The sequence below is a fragment of the Zootoca vivipara genome, chromosome 7 (genome assembly GCF_965207765.1).
Source record: "Zootoca vivipara chromosome 7, rZooViv2.hap1.1, whole genome shotgun sequence".
Classification (NCBI taxonomy): domain Eukaryota; kingdom Metazoa; phylum Chordata; class Lepidosauria; order Squamata; family Lacertidae; genus Zootoca; species Zootoca vivipara.
Genome location: NC_142590.1, coordinates 41,708,696 through 41,731,940, shown reverse-complemented (window position 1 = coordinate 41,731,940; position 23,245 = coordinate 41,708,696). Strand labels below are relative to the sequence as shown.

Below are 23,245 nucleotides of genomic sequence, written 5' to 3'. Positions count from 1 at the left end.
CAACTGTATTCCCTGCTGTTCCTACCACTATAGCTCAAGACACTAGAGCTTGTTTATTTAGAAAGAGTCGAGAAAGTCACAAGATTGAACGGACCTCAACGTGACGATGGTTTCTGACACTAAGGCACTAAGAGTTCTTTTTTAAAAGACACACCTCCGAGTACAACAGAAGAAATGTGAGCTGCCAGTTTAAAAATGTGGATCAACAAGACAGTTTGGGGCCTGCTATTTTATCCAGCGATAACTGGCATTTGAGTCTTGTTCCAAGTGAATTCCTCCCTGTACAAGGTCACACACCAAAACTGCTGAGTCAGTGTGAGAAGCTGTGAGCCAGCAGCTCCCAGAATAATCTCAAATATGCTGGCTGCCAGCATGTGCTGAAGCCTGCCAGTTGCCTCTGGAAGTGACCTGGAGCAGGAGGCAAACAATGTTTATTTGATTGTTGGCAGCTACTTTCTCTCTTCCTAAAAGGCTTCTCTCCTCTCAAAACAACAACAACAACCATCACCACCAAATAACAAGCATATGCACCCTCCCTTCCAAAATAGAATTAATTTAGTTTATATTTTATACAATATGAAAAGATACATAGTAGCAGCAGTTTAACAATTCAAGCTTGGCATATAATAACAGTCTTAAAGGGTTGAGTAAGTTGTCCCAGATAGTCCTGAACCAAATGGTGACCTAGGCAAAGGAGAATTTTTGGCTCCCACTCCATTTGTTCAAGTTTTTAAAAACTTGCATTTTATTTTTTACATTTGTAGCCTAGTTCATTATTTCAATGCACAATCTGCAAGCCTGTTTTATCTTTGTCATATAAGGCAATGTGTTTGCCTGCACTGATTTGATCACAATCAGTCATATGCACATAATTTGGTAAATTTGCACAAGACTAAAATACAGCAATATTGTTAATGCAATATTGGCCACACAGACTGGCAGCTTTACAAGTAAATATGAAAGCACAGGATTAGAACTGCAGAACATGGGTAGCCTTTTTGTAAAACCCACCATCTCCCTTGGGCTAAGTTCATGATGAAAACCTCCCTCTCTAGAGCTGCTATTTGCCCCATGTTGCATCATTATTTAAGTGTCCCTTGTTCAAACTCCCACCCTCAATGGCACCACCTTCCTTCTACCCCCCCAAAGGCACCATAGCTGCTATTTAAAAGTTTAAAACCAGACACACTAATCACACTACTGACTTCACGTCTATTTGGACCCTTTAAAAGACCAAGATGCTTTATTTTTCTGTTTCTGATTGGGACTGGGGATCCCGCTTCCCAATCATAACTACACTAGAATTCTGGATTCCTCCATCATTTTCTAAGATCCTGACTCAGGGTAGGCCATGCCATCAAAAGAATCAAAGAGGTTTGATCTCTGGACAATTAAATTGCGGCTTTAATGTGCATACATCCCCCCACCCAAAAATACCCCCCATTTTGATACTGAGAAGAAAAATGACCTAGCTGCATTTTAAGCCAGTGATGTCAATCACAGACACAACTTCCTGCATTGAATAAAAGGTGGGAGCACTACAGGACAGGGCATAATGTTGGCTGCATCTTTTGCCTTATACTCCCCTGCTTGGGTGCCTGAGAGCCCATTCCTGCCACTCACCACCTGGCCCAGGGCAGGGCCTGGCAGGCCTCATAAGGACAGTTGTCGCTGCTACTGTTGCTGCCCAAGAGAACTCAGAACAGCGCAGAGTTCTTTTAAAAATGTTTTTTAAATTTCTTTTTTACCTTTTAAAATTCTTTTTGGTGTGGGGGGTGGGATGGATGTTTAGTCGGGTTTGGGAATTTCTTTAATTTTGGTATGTTTGTAAGTTTTACTGTTTTTGGTTTGTATTGTTTTATTGTGTTTTGTTTTTTGTTTTTAAATAGGTTCTACTTTGTTCTTAAGGGGAGGGGTCAGGGCTGCCTGGGAGTGGGTCCCAGCCAACAAAATGGCTGGGGCAGGTTCCACCGGGGGGGGGATTCACTGGGACAACTGATCTTGGTGATCACGGGTAGGAGGAGTTACACTAAGACCAGACCATGTCATTACCGAGGAGGCAGCTTTAGTCATTGTTTGAGGAATATCCCTGCCTCCAGGTCTGGTCTTGACTGGACGGATACTGGAATCAGCAAGGGATACCCACACGACCTGAAGGTGTTGCTGTGCAATGCCAGGTCAATGATTCATAAGACCACTGCCATCCATGACTTGATCGTGGATGGAGGACTTGACCTGGCATGTGTAACAGAGACTTGGTTGGATGAAGCAGATGGCCCTGTCCTTGCTGCTGCTTGTCCACCAGGTTTCTCTTACGCACAGCAGCCCAGGCCTTGTGGGCGGGGAGGGGGGGTTGCAGTGATTTTTAGGAAGTCATTAGTTTGCACCAGGCATCCTATTGGGAAGACCCAGTTCTTTGAGTGCATGTTCTGGAAGTTGGGCAGTAGGGGCAGTACAGGATTCCTTTTGGTGTACTGACCTCCCCGCTGCACCAAGGATTCCCTGCCCGAGAAGGTTCAGGTCATGGCAGATGTTCTCCTAGAGACACCTAGTTTGGTTGTCCTAGGGGATTTTAACATCCATGCCGACACAACCTTACAAGGGGCCACTCAGGACTTCGTGGAAAGCATGGCCACCATGGGGCTGTCTGGTTCAACTCATAGCCGCAGACATGCCTTGGATCTGGTGTTCACCTCTATGGATGTTGGTGATCTGAAACTAAGTAAAAGCGAAACTAAAGAAGTGCCATGGTCAGATCACTACCTGGTGCAACTGGACTTCTCCACAACCCTTTCCCTCTGCAGGGAGGTGGGACCGTTTCGGATGGTCCACCCCCACCACTTAATGGATCCAAATGGTTTCCAGGGGATGCTTTATCCCATGTTGATGGCCTTTCAGCTGGTTCCCTGGATAGAGCTCAATGTCGAGCCTACCAAGTGGTAGTAGCGACAGCGAAGAAGACTTTCTTCACCGCCTCTATTGCATCTGCAGAATACAGCAGCAGGAGACTCTTACAGGTGGTTCGCAATTTAGCGGAACTACCTGCTCCATCGGGGCCCAATACGGGCCACATGATCTCCTGCAATGATTTTTGCAGATAAAGTCACTCAGATTCGGGAAGAGGTAGACTCTACTGTGGGAGCAGGGCTGGGGCGGGAGAGTGCTAGAGTCCTGTCTAGTCAAGTTGCAGGGGATCAATTCTAATCTGTTACCTCCGAGGATGTGGACAGGCTGCTTGGATGAGTGAAACCAACCACCTGTCTCCTTGATCCTTGCTCATCCTGGCTTATAAAAGCTAGCCGTGAAGGGCTGGGTGAAGGGCTTTGCGGGGTGGTAAATGCTTCTCTCTGTGAGGGAGCCTTCCCAGACCCACTGAAAGAGGCTGTTATTAAACCGCTTCTTTAAAAAACATCTTTAGATGCAGCCAATATGGCCAACTATCACCCAGTCTCAAATCTTCCATTCTTGGGCAAGGTGATTGAGTGAGTGGTTGCTGAACAACTCCAGGCACGCCTGGAAGAAGCGGACCGTTTGGATCCCTTCCAGTTGGGATTCAGGCTTCATCATGGGACTGAAACTGCCTTGGTCGCACTGGTTGATGATCTCTGGCGGGCTAGGGACAAGACAAGACAGAAGTACTGTTTTGGGGGGACAGGAGGAGGGCAGGTGTAGAGGACTCCCTGGTCCTGAATGGGGTAACTGTGCCCCTGAAGGACCAAGTGTGCAGCCTGGGGGTCATTTTGGACTCACAGCTGTCCATGGAGGCGCAGGTCAATTCTGTGTCCAGGGCAGCTGTTTATCAACTCCTTCTGGTATGCAGGCTGAGACTGTCTCGCCAGAGTGGTGCATGCTCTAGTTATCTCTCGCTTGGACTACTGCAATACACTCTATGTGGGGCTACCTTTGAAGGTGACCTGGAAACTACAACTAATCTGGAATGCAGCAGCTAGACTGGTGACTGGGAGCAGCTGCCGAGACCACATAACACCGGTCTTGAAAGACCTATATTGGCTCCCAGTACGTTTTTGAGCACAATTCAAAGTGTTGGTGCTGACCTTTAAAGCCCTAAACGGCCTTGATCCAGTATACCTGAAGGAGCGTTTCCACCCCCATCGTTCTGCCCAGACACTGAGGTCCCGAGCCGAGAGCCTTCTGGCAGTTCCCTTGCTGCAAGAAGCCAATTTACAGGGAACCAGGCAGAGGGCCTTCTTGGTAGTGGCGCCCGCCCTGTGGAACATCCTCCCACCAGATGTCAAAGAGGAAAACAACTATCAGACTTTTAGAAGACATCTGAAGGCAGCCCTGTTTAGGGAAGCTTTTAATGTTTAATAGACTATTATATTTTAATATTATGTTGGAAGCTGCCCAGATGGGCGGGGTATGAATAATAAGTTGTTGTTGTTGTTGTTGTTGTTGTTGTTGTTGTTGTTGTTGTTGTTGTTGTTGTTGTTATATTTCCTAGAGACTTAGAAAAATGGAATTGGAATTTGGGCCAGGTAATGATCCAGGATTCATGGGAAATCCATCCCAGTGGGCCCTATGGCAACCTTAGCACTGTAGTGAAAGCATTTCCCAGCAGCAAGACCTTAAGCTATTAGTAACATACTGAAGATCTTGACCTCAAAAGTGGGTTTGACACTTTTGACCCCTGGACACTTTCTGCAGATATATACTCAAGCACTGTCACCAAATCCAAGTGCATGTCTTACCTTAGCTTGCTTATCAGTTCTGCATTGCAATGTTTTCTTTTTCTTTCTTTTTGGCCAATTTTTATTAAGTGAAACCATGAGATGCAAACAATTTCTATACTGTGAGGTGGGGAAAACCCTTCAGGCTAGCATTATTGCTAGTAGACAAATGGGACTCGCTGTTGATTGCTTTGTTTCCAATATGCAGACTCAGCTGCTTTAAGTTGTTTCTGTGCTGGAAAAGCCAGGGAGGCCCTTTATCGCATACTCCCTCTTCTTGCACCTTCACAATATGGGTTATTAAGATGATATTGGCTGTGACTGGAATAATGCAAGATTAAATACAACTCAGCAGCTGAAACATCCATTGATAGCATATTCTGGCTGGCTGGCCTCAGAAAAAAATTAAGCATTGAGGAGAAAGGAAAAGGGGAAAAAATAAAGGCCAGGTCAGGTTGTGGGGCGTGGAGTGGGTAGACGTGTGGGGAGAGAAATATCTGTCCAATATAGCATTTAAGGGATACAACATAACATCCCATTTTGACAAACAAACAAAAGTTCTTGTATCAAGTACATTTTTCAATTAACCACCTTGCTGGATCAGACCACTGTTCCATCTAGGTAAAGGTAAAGGGACCCCTGACCATTAGGTCCAGTCATGACCGACTCTGGGGTTGCGGCACTCATCTCGCGTTATTGGCTGAGGGAGCCGGCATACAGCTTCCAGGTCATGTGGCCAGCATGACAAAGCCGCTTCTGGTGAACCAGAGCAGCACACGGAAACGCCATTTACCTTCCCGCCAGAGCGGTACCTATTTATCTACTTGCATTTTGACGTGCTTCCGAACTGCTAGGTTGGCAGGAGCTGGGACTGAGCAATGGGAGCTCACCCCATCGTGGGGATTCGAACAGCTGACCTTCTGATCGGCAAGCCCTAGGCTCTGTAGTTTAACCCACAGCGCCACCCGCGTCCCATTCTATCTAGTTCAGCACAATATTTCCAAAAGTCACTTGCCATGTCTCTGGCAGCTCACAGCCTACCCCTGAAGTCTGACTCCTGGTAGTCAATGATAAGCTATATTGCCTCTGAACATGGCAGTTCCATTGAGGGCAAAAATCTATTCTAACTCTGTCCTCTGCCATCAGTCCCAGCCAGCATGACCCAAGGGTCAGCAATGAGAGTTCTGGTCTAGCAACATCTGAAGGCAGTGCCGAATTTACGTATAAGCTAAACAAGCTATAGCTTAGGGCCCCACTCTCTTGGGGGCCCGCCAAAAAAAATTAAAGGGGAAAAAAGCTGGATGTACATTTCCAAAATATAAGATAAAAAACAAATTACTTTGATAGAATACATAGTTTCTTATATGCAAATAGCTTTAGATACCTATTAGGTCCATAAATTACCATATAGAAAAACCAGTGGCAATTTGTTGTTGGCAAAGGACAGCTGGACATATAAAGGGCCCCATTACTTTCAATAGCTTAGGACCTCATCAAACCTAAATCCGGCCCTGTCTGAAGTCACATGTTCCTCACCCGTCTCATAAACCCAGTATGCAGTCAGTTGCAAATGTGACCAAGCTCTAGTGGTTGTGAGAATGCTGCCACAACAAAAGTGAATCTAGCAAGTAGCAGCAACACACACATATCTCAGCCATCATGGCTTGTATGGAGCACGGGCTGCCTGAAGACTCTGGCACTGCCAAAGGCAGAATGAGTTGTATGAATAGACACCTATTTAATAATACAAAAAAAATGAAGGGAAGGGGGAGGAAATACAGTAAAAGAGAGAGAGAGTTGCTTACAAAGGAGAAGTCTTCAGCATTCTGGCAGAGTAGCTTGGGGAAAATAGCCTGTCTCTGAAATCTTTCCTCGTCTTCAAAAATGTTCCCATACATAAAGCCATTCATCATCGTGGAGTGAGCATGGATGTCGATATAGAATTCCAGGGTAACTTTCTGTATTGAAAATATATACATGCACACAAAAGATAAATTGAAAACATATTTCAAAAGGGAACTCAGCTATAAAAGCAACAATGTCATCCCCGAAAATCAAAACATATAGCAGTAGGAAGTGTTGTGCCAGAATGAAGACAGTGTACCAATTAGGGCTGCTTCAGGTCTTTCCCAAAGTGGCACACACATCCCTAAAGCTGACATTCCTGTGCAGATGTTTCTCTTTGAGATGCTCGCACATCTCGGCCCACTCTTGAATGGAAATTTTCCACTCATCCATATGGAAATTGCTGGTTTTACCTAGACCTAAAGATCTGAACTGAAGAGAAAAAGAAGTATTCAGTTTACATCTATGTAAGAAATGAGAATGGTGGAGTTCATTGATTATCCATGCTAAAAACAATTACAAACAGTCTACAGGTTATTTCATACAATCATTTTTTCAGGAAAAAGTCACTACGGGTGATACATCATTATAAAGCTTCTGTACATTTGTACCTATAAGTGTTTCCTTGTGTAGTGAATGCTTGTAGGAATTTGTCACCTCATGGTGACATTTCCTTATACAAAAGACATTCTGAGCACTTGAAAAGGTGAAATCTGGTAGACGGGCATGTAGAGAGAGTGAGAAAAATATTTTAGGCTGTAATCCTATACCCGCAGTGCTCACCTGGGAGTAAGCCTCATTAAACTCAATGGGACTTATTTCTGAGTAGACATGTTATAGGATCGCACTGTCAATTTTATAAGCTACAGTGAAGATTCTGAAGGCCTTGGAAATCCTTGTCATTAAGAAGCAGGATATGTACCATATAAATAATGAATAAAACACATTAAGAGTATAAATCAAAAACATGGGAAAGAAGATTAAAATTGATGGTTAAAATCAATGCAGTATTAAAAGGGTAAGCCTGCCATCTTGATTCAAAATGGCATCCAATTGTATCCAACCACAGGTGAAAACCTGCACCTTGATCCCTGGAACCATCATCAAATGCCGTTTTGAAAGCTTCAGTCCACTACCTTGAATCCAAATGGTGTTGTTGTTTCCAACATTAGATGAATCTCGGGAACCATTGTGCAAAATTTGCTCACAGTATATCAAGAGGTGTCCAAATGCATACTGAACAAAAACTTTCCAAAATATACACCTCTAGGTGTTTTGAATTACAATTCCCATCATCCTTGACAATTGGCCATGTTGACCAATGGGAGCTGGTCTGTATGGTACCAGGTTGGGGAAGGCTGTCTTAGAGTATATTTTCAATGCTTTGTAAGCTGTAGCTAGAACTCCATTAGAAGAGTGAAAATCGACCAACAATCAAATAACCTTTCACTATTCTTCTCATTACACAGTAGCCCAACCCCTCTCAGTAACATGGCCAACTTTGCACTAGTAATTACCTCTTAGAGGTTCAGTTGCCAGGCAGCTCTGCCTGTTAGGAGAATGGCATTTTAGTTTCACACGTGTTCTTTTTTTATGAGTCACATTTGATGATGATAAAAAAATGAAACATCCTTCCCATTCATTTGCCCCGCAATGGAGTCATTGTTAATGTAACACAAATATTCGTAGCAGAAAGATTCTCTTTGTTTGGAACTACAAAGAAGTCTTCCTGGCCTTATAATGGCCAGCACTTGCAGAGTTATTCTACTGCTACACTTCAGCTTTCCACTTCATTTTGCTGGTATTCATTGTGTCACGGAATATGACTATGGAGGGCTGTTTTGGATTAAGTTGAATTAAGGTACTTACTCTATTTTTTTCAAAGAAAACAACAATCTCACTTCATAAAGCAATTGTTTCTTGTATAAATTCATCTGGAATAGAAGGCATCCATGATACAAAAGGAAATAAAGGCTACAGCAATGTTACTCAAAATGGAGGGCACAAGATCCAATGGCATTTCAGCTACATTTGTCTGCTGCCAAAGTTAATCACAGGGATTACTCTCTGGTTTATAGACTTTCATGGGTGGGGAAGGACCCAACAAGCTCAAAACCTGTTAAATGCCATATTCAATCATGCCACAGTAATGAAGAATTAAGTCTTTATGGCGAAGGATGAAGATAGCAGAGAAGAAAATATGGCAGTGGTTTATACAAAGCATGGTGATTTGCCAGGCCTAATGATCACAAAGGATTGGTAACCCTGTTCCAAGGTCCACGAATGCCCTTCTGTTCATGGAAATGTCACTGATCAGGTGACATGAATGAAAGGTGCCTTTCCTTCTACAGTACTCTGTGTATCCCAATTTGCTCCAGTTGTTTGGAGGACTCTGCAGAATTGAAAAGGATATGTGTGGGGGTGACAGAGGAAGTTGCATGGGAAAGGGAAATTCGTTAGTATCCCCTCCTTTCACCTTTCATTCACTGATCCCTCCATTGGTTCCGACAGCCTTTCAGAAATGAAGGACACCTCTGGATACGACACAATATCTTTGTGAATGTGCCTTGACATTGGGCTGTTGATATATATGGAATATTAATGATAATCTCCAAACAAATGAAACTGAGTAACATGGCCCAAAGTCAAGGGTATGTTGGCTCAAAGGGGCTTCCAGGCAGAGCTTAATATCCCCAAAGGCTGATTCAGATACTCTAAACAGGTTATCAGCAAAGGATTCTTAAATGTTTTTACTCTTTAGATTTAGCTCAGAAACGATAGATCTGGATTAAATGCAGAGGGGAATGTGGCTAGCATTTTGGTGCTGATGGCATTGCGTGGATGCTGTGAAGGATTTGCATGCATAAGCAGCAGCGATCCTATAATAAAAACCCCTCCTCAAAGCACCCTAAATCAAAATACCATGTCTTAATTGGCTCATGAAATGTAACCTCAATTGCCAAGTTGCAAATTGTCCCTTTAACCCAGGCATCCCCAAACTTCGGCCCTCCAGATGTTTTGGACTACAATTCCCATCTTCCCTGACCATTGGTCCTGCTAGCTAGGGATCATGGGAGTTGTAGGCCAAAACATCTGGAGGGCCGCAGTTTGGGGATGCCTGCTTTAACCCAATCTAAGCAACAGGAAATGAAACCACCATGGTATGTCCTGCACCCCGCCCCTTCCTGCCTCTTGCACTGAGTGGCAGGTGTGTACTCTCACAGCTTAAAGATTGCTAGACCACATTTCATGGACAGACACAATTTTGCTGATAATTATGCTATTTTTAAAAAAAGTTTTAGAGTTCTCCAGCACTTGAAGAAACATTACTTGCCAAAATCATACTGCCTGGAGCTTTCTGTAACTAAAAGCCAAAAATATGTGGAAGCAAATCAAAGTGTGAAGCTTTGAATTTAAAATCAACCAACAAATGATGATAGAAAACACTATGCAATATTTAACGATAATAACAATACCTTACAGGTATTATCAAGATAAAGTAAACATTGGTTGCATAGATGTTCCATATTTCCTAGATAATTAAAGGTATATTTCATTTCATTATTATAAGTCAGTTTTTCCCCAAGCCAAAGTCTCTTTGAGCATGTCTGTTCTAATAACTATTCTCAACCAAAGGAGGATGGGGATCAAGAATTAAATATCGAAGGCAGCAATCTAGAAACAACAACAAAAATGTTGAATTTTGAGATGTTACAAAACCCAATAATCATCCTTCATACTTTCCCAACCTTTCCTTGTGCATTCCATGTAGTATTGGAGGAAAGTATGTTCCTCCATTTTCCTGCATTTTCATTTCATAATCTTGATGACTTTGGAAGACCATTAATTAAACAGCCCAAGGAAAAATGATATGAACAGCCTGGGCTGCTAGGACCACAGTTGATATCCCAATGCAATTATGATTCTTAAGCACAGAGATTTCTTTTTTTTTAAAAAAAATCAATAAAAGCTATAAAACAAAAAGGGATAAATGTGTATTTAGCCCCAAACACAAGTCACTGGAGAGGAAAGCAATGTAGGGAAAAGGTAGTGCTGTAAACCAGCTGTCACTTCAATATAGATTTTATTAATTTTCTGCTATAACCCTGAAATAAGAAGGAATTGAAGGGCTTCCTTTACTCAGATATTGTACAAGAAAAAGAATAGAATCATCACTCCCACTTTACTTTATGGAGGATTTAATTCATGGAGTTAACACCAGTGCTCATTTGAAAGTATTTCTTCTTTCTCTCCCAAGGACTTTGCTGCAGAACAGAAGCTCAGAGCTAAAAATGGTTGTGTATTTCTTTCTTTCTTTTAGAATTATACCTTCCCATGCTTCTTCTCAAGAGCAGTCAGCAATGCCAATGCACTCACTCATGCAGCCCCATCCTCACTAAAGTCTCTCCCCATAGCCTCTCAGTAAGCAGCAGCAATGCCAGAGCTAGGAGCATTGTTCGTTTGTTTCTAAAATGAAATGCAGCCTAGGAAGGTTGCCATTTGGAGTGGGCCAACCTAACCCAAAGAGCATCTGCCATGGCATGGGGGTCCACAATGTGGGAGAAGATTGCTGAACGCAGCACTACTTTGAACATAATCTAATTGATACTTACCATTCAACTTTAAGGCATCTGGAGGCATCCCATTGGATCACCCTCTCAGACAAGAGCCCCAGTCTTCGAGAGGAGATCTGTTGTTGTACCCTGCCCCCTGCCTCATCACCACAAAAGCCTCTGCAGCCCTGGCCCTACCAACCCTGGAACCCTAATGTCAGCCGAAGATATGGATTCATTTTATTTCAGTTTTTTTATTAAAAAACACCAAGTTTTTGGGTGTGTGTTTTTTAATTGTGATTTTCATCCGCCCTGTCCTTTAATACCCAATGATCCCTGGAGCATGTGTACACTTGCAGGCAGCATCCCCTGCAACTTAAATTTCCAAGTTTTGAAAATGCTAAGAGCTTCAAGATGATATATAAAAACCCATCCCTCAAATTGCTTTCCTTTACCTTTGCACTTATCAGAAGCGAGGCAAGAGGTTTTACTGATATTTTGAGTCTGATTCTGTCATCATTACTTCCAAAGAGATACTTTGCCTGTGCCGACGCTGTTGTATGGCAGAAGGCAGCATGGCTAGTCATTTCACAGAAACTGCCTGCCGAGAGAGTTTCAGCTCTTCAGCCCTTCAAATCCCACAACTGTCTATGTCTCCAGATGCCAGTTTCAAAAGCCCAGCATTCGTTATTTTTATTATCAACCTTAAAAAAAAACTTTTGAGACACACACACTCTCTCTGAATGAAAATGAGTTATCTACAAAATTCAGGTTGAGTATTTGTTTTTCAGTGGTGGGGGTGTCCTTAGATGAATCTCATGAGGCAACAGTAAGTATTTTCTGTGTCAATAAAAAAAATAAGTAAAAGTTTTTATTGCAGATCGTATGACAAATTATGGCTAGTTTACCCTGCACAAGCACATATTGTATATATATCATTTGAAAAAGCTGTGGTCAAAGCTGTAAAACTCAGATAAGCTGGGGGGGGGGAAATCAGGATGCGCCACAAGAAATATACAAAATGGAAGTCATGGCGAAATCATTACAGAATGTGCTGAAGCTGGTGACAGAGAGGCAACAAGATGAACAGGACTGTCCCGGCTTGCCCCCTCACATGTTGGTTATTGTAGGGGCAGGAGGAAGAATGACTGACAAGGGCTATTGTAAGTGTGTGTGTACACACACAAAGGGGCTTGCTGGATCACAGCTTTGGTATACCATGGTGTAACTATAAAGGAAAACAGCACTTTCCCATTGCTCTATATTCTACTCTCTTCTTGTGACCCCTGTAACATAATTCATATGTGACATTATGATCTGTGGGTTTTGTGCTCGCATTTCATATAAATAACGGCTCAATGCGTGAAAGGGACACAGAGAAGGGTGACATCACATGGCTTGTTATACTACAGTATATTATGAGGCAGAAATGTGATAGAAGGATAGCTTCATGGTTCTTGTAACAACTGGTTCCACAATGGAGCTGTTCCTATTTTGATTCATTTTGAGTTTGGGAGGATGTGTTTAACAGGGGTGTTTAGGAGGGGAAGAAATGTCAATAAAAAATATCAGGGGCTCTGATGTATATATTATTCCCTTCAGTTATAGGTGACTGATCTAAAATTCTAAGAATAATTTGAATCCTTTAACTTACTATTATGCCATCCCTCAAGTGTCCCTTTGTAAGTTAGTGACTGGGGTTTAAAATCCCCAAATAGGAAATCTTCAACTAAGAAATGATGAAACATATTAAGCAGACAGCATCTTTTCTCTGTTTGGCTTAGAATGGCGTACCTTCTCCTAATGACCTTTTTCTCTCAAGAAAATTAATTTTTAAGTGGAGAGGGGAAAACACAAGGAAAGCAAAGATTACTGTGTGGAAAATATATCAATATCAGCAAGAAAGAGATTTGATTTTTTCATTGCTTCAGGTTTGAGTCTTTAAAAAACAAAAACAAATAGACATTCTAGTCAGACGTGAAAAGTCAAAATTTGCATTTAAATTGAGGTAATTTGGGCTACCTACCCACCCCTTCACTTCTCTCTCAAGTGCGGAACACAAACTACTAGATCTCTCAATTCTCCCAAATGGAAGTACAGCAAAGAGGTTCGCATGCCAAAGCCTTTCACTAACTACACATAGGGTTCAAACTGGCAAGCATAAGAGGTGCCCAGATGATTCACAGGCTACTTAACAGTTGCTAACCTGCTTCAACAGACATTTCATGATGCTGAAAACTATCAGATAGGGATGGGAAATCTTTCTATTTCTATCCATGTCACTTCTGTGTGGTTTTCACTCATAGTTCTGTTCCATATCTGCATTAATCTGCATTTTTTTAACAACAACAACAACAACAATGCATTTAAATACACATTTAAATATGTAATTTTTCATTTCCTCTCAAAGCAAGTACTTAAATGCATATTTTCCCTCAAAATATTATTTCAATGAATGTTTTTATACATTTAAACTACCAAGAACCGCATGGCAGGAAAGTGCAGAATCTGGTATTTTATAGCTAAGTTCCAATCCACACGAGTCTGAGAGATGCAGATCAGGTCATATAATACAGGGACGCACACAGACTGGATTCTGCAGGCATCCTTACGATGATCTGCAGAATCCAGTTTGTGTGGATTTCCTGTATCAAATGACCTGATCTGTACCTATCATACCAGGCTCAGGAGCAGGGATGGGGAAACTGTGGCCCTTCAGATGTTGTTGAACTCCAACATTGACCAGTCTAAGCCTCTTCCTAGCTAGAAATCAGTTGCATAACCTTCCACCAGGGGTGTTAGGGGAGGGGTAGTACCTCTAGTGGGGGACACTTCATGCTGTCCACCTTGGGTCCCCACCTTGCACTCAGCCATGGGCGTACCCAGCGAGGGGCAGGGGGGGCAGCTGCCCCCCAGAAGCATTTTTAAAAAACCATATTTTATGGACCATAACCCGCACTTTTCCCCTCCAAAAACTGAAGGGGAAAGTCGCTGCGGGTTATGGAAATTGGGCTGTTTTCACCCCCTCCGCGGCAGCAGCCAGCGACAGGAACGTGGGAGGGGGGAGGAGCAGCCTGAGCTGGGGGCAGACGGGCAGACGGGAGCTCCATCCTTCCTTTCTCCCTCTTTCTTTCTTCCTTTTTCTCCCTCCCTCCCTCCCTCACTCCCTCCCTCCCTCCCTCCCTTCTCTCTCCTCTCTCCTCTCTCTCTCTCCCTCTCCCCCACCCCTTCCTTCCTTCCTTCTCTTCCCTCCCTCCCTCCCTCCTTCCTTCCCTCTCTCTTCCCCTCTCTTGCCCCCCCCCAGTTTTGATCCTGGGTGTGCCCCTGCACTCAGCTCTCACCTGTGGCTCCTAGAAGCTGTTTGCATGTGACAGTGGCTACACCTTGGGAGATGGCTTTGATTGGCTGGCTAAACCAGGTGAAGGTATCCAGTGAGTTAGGGCCTTACCCTGCATGTGAAGACAAGCTCCAGTGGATTGAGCAGACAAGACCAATAGTGGGTCAAATGGTCAAGAAGGCGGTTTCTGCACATGCTGTGGAGTAGAGCTTTCCAAACTGTGGGTTGCGACATGGAAATGTGTCAGCTGCAGTGTGTAGGTATGTTGTATCTCTTATAAGGGGTACGTTTAACCTCCAGTTTGCTAGTAACACTGAATTAGTGTGTCGTGAAAATGTGTCTAAAAATGTGTCACCAACATGAAGTTCTGAAAGCTTTACTGTAGAGGGGAGTGAGGGGCAAGTGGGGCTTATCCACCTGGGAAGGTAGCCCATCTAGGAGAAGGAAAACTCTGGTCCTAAACCTCTGCTGCCTTGCGGCATATCTTCAGGGGAAGAAAAGCTACAGGCTGGGCAGCTAAGAGACAGAACCATGCCTAATTTCTGCTGGAATTAACATCTCTTGTGGTGTTAATGCTGTGAACCTATCAGATGAGGCCTGATAGTTGGGGCCTCATGGTACAAAATATCTTCCTCAAGTGGAAAAAGTAGACTCAGGATGTATATATGAGCAAATAAACCATATATCCTAAAGACATCACAGTCTCCAATGTGCCTCATTCCAACGGAATCATGAACCCTGGGGTAAGTGTCTTGAACCCCTGGAACATTGTAGCACTCAGAGGTTGGGCTGGCAGGCAAAAATAGGATGAAAACTGCCACAAGTACAGCAACTTGAAAAAGCTGAAACTGAAACACTAGGATGGCAACAATGGCCATTGTTTGCAGTCCTGTTTCCAATGTATCGTCTCAGTTAACAATGTAAAGGAATAACTTAAGGTCCCTCAACCACAGGGGGGGCTCTAATTCTGCACAGACTGCCACTGTGCCCATCCACAACAAGAAGATTTCTCTAGCAACACAATAAGGCTCAGAGACATCGTAAGACATTACAGGTCCAGAACAACATGAGGCATCTCTGCTGGTCCCAGGCACTTCCTCCTGACCTGGATTTGGATCTGAAAGACCAAGGGAAATTGTAGATGCATGGAGGGTAAATTGTAAGCAAGCACAATTTGTGACCTTGCACAATATCATTACTGATCAGAGTGTGTGTCTGTAAAGGCATGAGACTCGGCTTCTAATTTCCAGGCTGTTTGGATCTCGAGTCAACGTGAGATAGCTTTAACCCAGGTCTTAAACCAGCCTGTGTATTGACCACTGAATAACAATTCTGAGGCAAGTTTGCAGCTGCTGAGTAAAATTGTGGGTTTTCCAACCTTTTAACCCGGGATGGAAATAACCATGCCAGTCCAATTATCGCCCTGACAACTCCACACCTTCCTGGCATCCTTTCTTATATCCTTTCTGAAACTGCTTCCTATCCCAAGCTGCCAAGAAAGCTCTGCTGTCAGTCGGCTGCTGGGTTTATTACACCATCTGAACCTTGTTTTTATTTGTGTATGTTATTAAGGAGACAGTTCTACCAACCCTTCCAGGTGCCTGTAACCTTCATAAAACAAACAAGGCCTATAGACAGACAGTGGCACGCTTCCCAGAACTGCGCCTTTAGCTGGAAAACAAGAACAATGTTACCACATGCTTTGACTTTTAAAAGATGCAGCTAATTGAAGTGCCTCCTCATGTCTTTCTCCAAGTATATGTGTGTATTTTTTTTTCTAAAAGTAAGGCAGCAAAATGGCTGATGCCGCAGATGGCCATAGAGGAAAAGGAGCATGTTACAGCTTTCTTGCTGCCACACACTTTCAATGCACATAGAACTGGTCCCTCTGAGAGTGATGGGATGGTGATATTCTGTCACTCCCAAGGGGAATTGCACAGGGGGGAGAGAGAGCTTTTATTTCTAGGTAGACATGCATAAAAGTAAAGGTAAAGGACCCCTGACAGTTAAGTCCAGTTGCGAACAACTCTGGGGTTGCGGCGCTCATCTCACTTTACTGGCTGAGGGTGCCGACGTTTGTCCGCAGACAGTTTTTCCGGGTCATGTGGCCAGCATGACTAAGCCACTTCTGGTTGAACAGAGCAGCGCACAAAAATGTTGTTTACCTTCCTGCCGGAGTGGTACCTATTTATCTACTTGCACTTTGACGTGCTTTTGAACTGCTAGGTTGGCAGGAGCTGGGACCAAGCAATGGGAGCTCACCCCATTGCAGGGATTCGAACCGCCAACCTTTCAATGAGCAAGCCCAAGGCTCAGTGGTTTACACCACAGCACCACCCACTTCTTGCATGCATATGGTTGCATTATTAGTTTACTAATTTGGGATCAGCCAAGACTGAAATGAAAAGCACACCAATATAAATTGGTGGTTACATTGTCAAGTGAGACTGATGTTTCCAGTGATTTAGCTAACTGATAACAGACTCTGCTATTGGTACTTTCAGAAAAATGTCCATATTATTCAGAAGAGTGTTCTGCATTGTGAAATGCTAACTTGCGGTGGTGTTTGATTGAATGTGACAGTTTCTGGTCTAGCAACTGCCGTGAACATTTTCCCCACAAGTATGTTACTTCCCCAGTCAGTGCCTAGGGGCCAACACAGCCTAAAGTCAACCCTTGCTAGTACTATGAGATGGCTTCCATTTGGGAGGAGGAAACAAACAAGCAGATCATGACAACAACAGCTGGAAAGACTTCACTTTGATTTTAGAATGTTATGGAGGGTTTAAATAGTACTCCCTCATCCCTCATATCTTCTCCCCATAATTTTGTGATCTGTAAACCCAGCAGCACTGTTTCTGAATGCCTCTCTGAACCTTAGAGATGAAGAGCTGGGGGAATATAAAGATCACCAATCTAAACCTACAATAATGAGGTACAATCCTGATGATCAAAAAAGTGTCCCTGGCCAACAAACATGTGTGCCATGTGCAGAAAGCAAGAGAGAGCATCACACCCATGGAAAAAGTGTCCACTGCAAAAGGAAAGTGTTTAATAAAACAAAGCAGTGCAGTTTGGCAGGCAAGCCAAACCCTGCCAGAATTTAAGCTACCAATGAACCTTCTCCCTTAGCCCCATCTATGCAGCTCCTTCTGGACCAGGTGATGGGGTATAGGAACGCATACACACCTCAGAAGCCCTTCAAGCCTGGCAGTGCTGCTGATCTCCTTGCAGAATGACTTTGTGCTTTGCCAGTTGTCCAGTGTTTAGTATTACTTTATGTAAGAGCTGGTGCTTGAACGGAAATGAAACAAAATCACCCTTAAAACAGGAGTAGAATAAAGTTTATGAAGATACTATGGTGTTCATTATTTGGAGGGGGCCCCTAGGATACAATGACCTTCTCAATGAGTTGGCTTGCTCTGTTGTTTTCATGTGATCATTTCTCCTGAATGGACCCCAATACAACCATGATAAATGTCATGTTCACTGCAACAAAAATTGTGGTAAGAATCAGCAGTAAAAACAAACAAACAAACAAACAACTCTTATGTTGGCTTGCATGAACTTTCTACTTGATAAGTAAAGGATATGAGGAATAATATTGTTGCATACCACCCCTATCTCCAAGCAGTGTGAGATTCCAGGGGTTCCAAGCACCTACCCAGGTTTGTTTTTCCTTTTGGAGATGAGGCACAGTGGAGACTGTAGTGTCTTTAAGATATATGGTTTATTCACATATATGTACAACCTGAGCCTATGATGAAGGGGTTCACTGCATCAACACCCCAAAAGGATTTTCTTTTTCTCATAGCTGCAGCCTTGGATTCAAAGGCAACCATCATGCTCTGACCCTTTCTCAAGCTTGCTGTCTTTACCAGTCTGCAAACTTTTCTTCCTCTAGGTAACTTCACATCCAACTCTAAAGGCTCAGACTCTGGCTGCGTCTTCTAACTATCTGAGAGCTGTAGGAAGGCACCATCCATTTGCCATCTGTCCCAGAGCCTCCTCTCTTTAGTGTTGTTAATGGCCCATCACCTTTCCCTTTGTTCTCTCTTAATGGCTCATCTCCCAGGCGATTACCTCATGAGGAAACTAGCCTGTCTTATTTTTTAACCCTTGCTGAATCCAGGGGTTCAAGAGGTTTGATTAAATTCGAACACTTACTGGGTCCAGGAATTTAGGGGAGCCTGGCACCCACAAGCTCATATCAATATATTGCAACAGCGCCTGCAACAAAATGCTGTAGTGTGGAGTGCCCTTGTTTAGGGAACAAGCCAGCCATGCCCTCTTCCAGAATATTCCAGTTCATTCCACACTGAAGATGAGCAGAATTAATCCCCACTACACTCTAAAGGTGTCATGCGCAAACAACAGTGCTTCCAAAAAGTTCCAGTTCCTGGTGGTAAAATATGCTCAACTGGGATCTGGGGGCCACTTGCCTCCAGGTAGGTTTTTGACCTTGGGACAGAGAAAGGGTGACAGTAGGGGAGGGTGCTTTGTGAATCTTCCATTGGGGCAAGATATGGGGAACTCGTGCAACCCTCCCACACACATAGATTCATTCTAATCTGGCAACCATAGCAACTAGCTTTTGGAAAACTGCCGTTCTGTGTTTTCTCAGAAGGCAGCCACTTTTGTGTATTACAGGAGAGTAGTTTTTTCAGATTAAGCAGAGGCACAGCTACTTTTTTTAAAAAAAATCTAGAAAGCTGATAATTGTTGGTCAGATGGGTTGATGTATGTATACAGTGTGGTAGTTGGTGCTCCAAGCTGGAGAACACAATAGTTCCTGCATGCCTCTCCAGACCCTTCCAGTTGTCTAGAAGCTCTGGTTGTTGTTGTTTTTTAAAGAACATGTATATATATATATATATATATATATATATATATATATATATATATAATTTTTCCCTGCAATTTTTTGGAAGTTCCACCTTTTCATTGTTTACAGTCTCTTTAATCAGTCAACAATAAATGGAACAATGGTATGCTTATCTGCAGCTAGGACTGTGTCCACATAGTCAACAAGAAATCTTTTGAGCATTCCATTGTGCTATTGTGTTTGCTATCCTCTCCAAAGATATCTACAGAAGGTGTGTGTGTGTGTGAGAGAGAGAGAGAGCGAGAGAGCGCACTGCAGTGTGGAGCATGAGAATATTAATTTAAATCACCAGCCAGTAATACTACATATTATTTTTAAAAGCTCTCAGTTTGAAACATACAAATACACAGTAGATACTTAACAGCATGGAAGGAATGAAGGTACCGTACTTTCCTCATCAGATTTAAATATGCTTCAATAAATGCTTTCAACCAACCTAATTTTTTTACTTTGCAATTTATCCAATTCTGCAATTGCAATTCATCCAATTCTGAAGTTGGTTCAGATTTTTTTAAAAAAGAAGAAAACAAGCTGTATGTGCAGACCCAAGAAGTTAATGCAAGAAACAGAAATTGCTGCCTTATAACATAAAGCCTGCCAAGTCTCACTCCAATCTAACATATACTTAAATTGGAGAATGCTTGTCCTTAAAATTAAGCTGAAACAAGGTATTACACAATATTCATAGAACAAGCTCCATTGAAAGCAAAGCTTACAAATTTATGGGAACAAGGTTTGGAAGAGATTGATTCTGGTCAAAAAATGATGTGGACTTCTTTTAAAAATAAATAAATACACATTTAAAAATAAGCAAATAAATAAACCAACCAACATTTATTTTTATATTTATTTTCACCAGAGGCCTGCAACCAGTGAAGTGCATCTGTCTCCCTCACTATTAACTTTTAGGTGAAATTTAAAAACATTCCTGTTTACCCAGGCATTTGATGGCTGAAAGTTCTGCCCCTACCAATCCTGAAATTATTAGTTTGAGAGCAGGTGATTGCTTTTAGGAGTTCTAAAATGTTTTTGAGAAGGCTGTTTTAAACTGCTTCAATTTGTTTTTGTTTTTAAAGAAACTTTTAATTGTGTATGTTTGCTGTCTTAGGCTATTTTGGAGGAAGATGCAGGGTACAAATCAAATCACTAAATCAAATACCTTTAGGTTCATACACCTCACCATCATCACCAATCAACAGATTATGGTGGGGATCTCTGAACATTTGTCCATTTGTGTGTCTCATGCACCCTGAGCCTATTCCCACCCCTCTGTTCTACTTCAGATTCCACTTCTCACAATATTTGAAAGAGAGAGATGGGCAGCTGGAGAGGGAGTTGGAGCATAGAATCATAGAATCATAGAGTTGGAAGAGACCATAAGGGCCATCCAGTCCAACCCCCTGCCAAGCAGGAAACACAATCAAAGCATTCTTGACATATGCCTGTCAAGCCTCTGCTTAAAGACCTCCAAAGAAGGAGACTCCACCACACTCCTTGGTAGCAAATTCCACTGCCGAACAGCTCTTACTGTCAGGAAGTTCTTCCTAATGTTTAGGTGGAATCTTCTTTCTTGTAGTGTGAATCCATTGCTCCATGTCCACTTCTCTGGAGCAGCAGAAAACAACCTTTCCCCCTCCTTTTATATATTTGAACATGGCTATCATATCACCCCTTAAGCTTCTCTTCTCCAGGCTAAACATACCCAGCTCCCTAAGCCGTTCCTCATAAGGCAATGTTTCCAGGCCTTTGACCATTTTGGTTGCCCTCCTCTGGACACGTTCTAGCTTGTCAGTATCCTTCTTGAACTGTGGTGCCCAGAACTGGACACAGTACTCCAGGTGAGGTCTGACCAGAGCAGAATACAGTGGTACTATTACTTCCCTTGATCTAGATGCTATACTCCTATTGATGCAGCCCAGAATGGCATTGGCTTTTTTAGCTGCTGCATCACACTGTTGACTCATGTCAAGTTTGTGGTCTACCAAGACTCCTACGGTAGATCCTTTTCACATGTACGTACTGCTCTCAAGCCAGGTGTCACCCATCCTGTATTTGTGCCTTTCATTTTTTTTGCCCAAGTGTAGTACTTTACATTTCTCCTTGTTAAAATTCATCTTTTTGCTTGGGCCCAGTTGTCTAATCTGTTAAAGTCATTTTGAAATGTGATCCTCTCCTCTGGGGTATTAGCCACCCCTCCCAATTTGGTGTCATCTGCAAACTTGCTCAGGATGCCCTCAAGCCCATCATCCAAGTCATTGATAAAGATGTTGAATAAGACTGGGCCCAAGACAGAAGCCTGTGGCACCCCACTAGTCACTACTCTCCAGGATGAGGAGGAGCCATTGATGAGCACCCTTTGGGTTCGGTCAGTCAGCAAATTCAATAAATAGTAGCATTGTTTAGCCCACATTTTACCAGCTTCTTTACAAGAATATCATGGGGCACCTTGTCAAAGGCCTTGCTGAAATCAAGATAGGCTACATCCACAGCGTTCCCTTCATCTACCAGGCTTGTAATTCTGTCAAAAAATGAGATCAGATTAGTCTGACATGACTTATTTTTCAGGAACCCATGCTGACTTTTAGTGATCACAGAGTTTCTTTCTAGGTGCTCACAGACTGTTTGCTTAATGATCTGCTCTAGAATCTTTCCTGGTATTGATGTCAGGCTGACTGGGCGGTAATTCTTTGGGTCCTCTCTTTTCCCCTTTTTGAAAATAGGGACAACATTTGCCCTCCTCCAGTCTGCTGGAACTTCGCCTGTTCTCCAGGAATTTTCAAACCTCTGCCAGTTCTTTTAATACTCTTGGATGTAGTTCATCTGGCCCTGGAGACTTGAATACATCTAAACTAGCCAAGTATTCTTGTACTACCTCCTTACTTATTCTGGGCTGTGTTTCCCCTGCTGAATCATCTGCTCCTTATTCTTCAGGTCGGGCATTGTTTTCTTTTTTGGGGAAGACTGAGGCAAAGAAGGCATTGAGGAGTTCTGCCCTTTCTCTGTCCCCTGTTCACATTTCACCATCTTCTCCTCTAAGTGACCCCACTGTTTCCTTGTTCTTCCTTTTGCTACGGACATACCCATAAAAGCCCTTTTTGTTGCTTTTAACCTCTCTAGCAAGTCTGAGTTCATTCTGTGCTTTAGCTTTTCTGACTTTGTCTCTACACATGCTGGCTATATGTTTGAATTCCTCTCTGGTGATTTCCCTTTTTCCATTTTTTGTACATATCCCTTTTAAATCTTAACTCAGTTAAAAGTTATTTAGATAATATTAGATAATATCTCCCTTTTAACAAACTCCCAACCATCATGAACTCCCATCCCTTTTAGTATTTCTGTCCATGGGATCTCACCCAGCATTTCCCTAAGTTTTCTGGTCGGCTTTCTTAAAGTCTAGGATTTGAGTCTTAGTATGCTTGGTTGCTCCTTTCCGCTGAATAATAAACTCCAGAACTCCAGCAACCCGAGACAAGAGGCATTGAGACTCATGAGAAGGGAGAACAATTATGGGCACACTTAGAACTTGGGGAGGGGGGCATTTTTCTGAGCATTCTCCATTTTTCTTTGTCAAATCAAGTTTGAGGGAGCTTATCCACTGCTAGAGGAGACATTGCATCTAGTTTAGTTCTACATCTACATCTTGCCTCAGCGGCCTTGAGACTCTAGAGCTTAAGTTTGGGTTGAGCCATGTCCTAGAGCTAACCAGCCTCTTGTTTTGTCGCCTATGGCTGTTTCTTTGTTCCCATCTCCCCTCCATGACCTCCTCACCCCCTGCAATCACATGATCCACCATACATAATGGTTCATGTTAAGATTGTAACCCAGTTGTGAACCATTTGCAATTCCACACTGGTGGTCTGTCTGCATCTCCTATGCTGTGCAAAGGCCCTCCACAATGCAGTGTAATCCTTCCCAGAAAACCTACACGTCAGTGCTT

General features: G+C 42.9%; 1 protein-coding gene across 2 annotated transcripts in view; it reads right to left on the bottom strand.

Annotated features, from left to right (window-relative positions):
• BEND5 (BEN domain containing 5) overlaps positions 1-23,245 on the bottom strand; it is a 733,139-nt gene that overhangs the window by 70,183 nt on the left and 639,711 nt on the right. The window contains exon 10 of one of the 2 annotated variants that reach the window (XM_060276914.2): positions 6,494-6,646. The exons of the other annotated variant lie outside the window; for it this stretch is intronic. Coding sequence (XP_060132897.1) covers positions 6,494-6,646 — 153 coding nt within the window. The remainder of the gene's footprint in view (positions 1-6,493; positions 6,647-23,245) is intronic. 2 annotated transcript variants of the gene reach the window in all.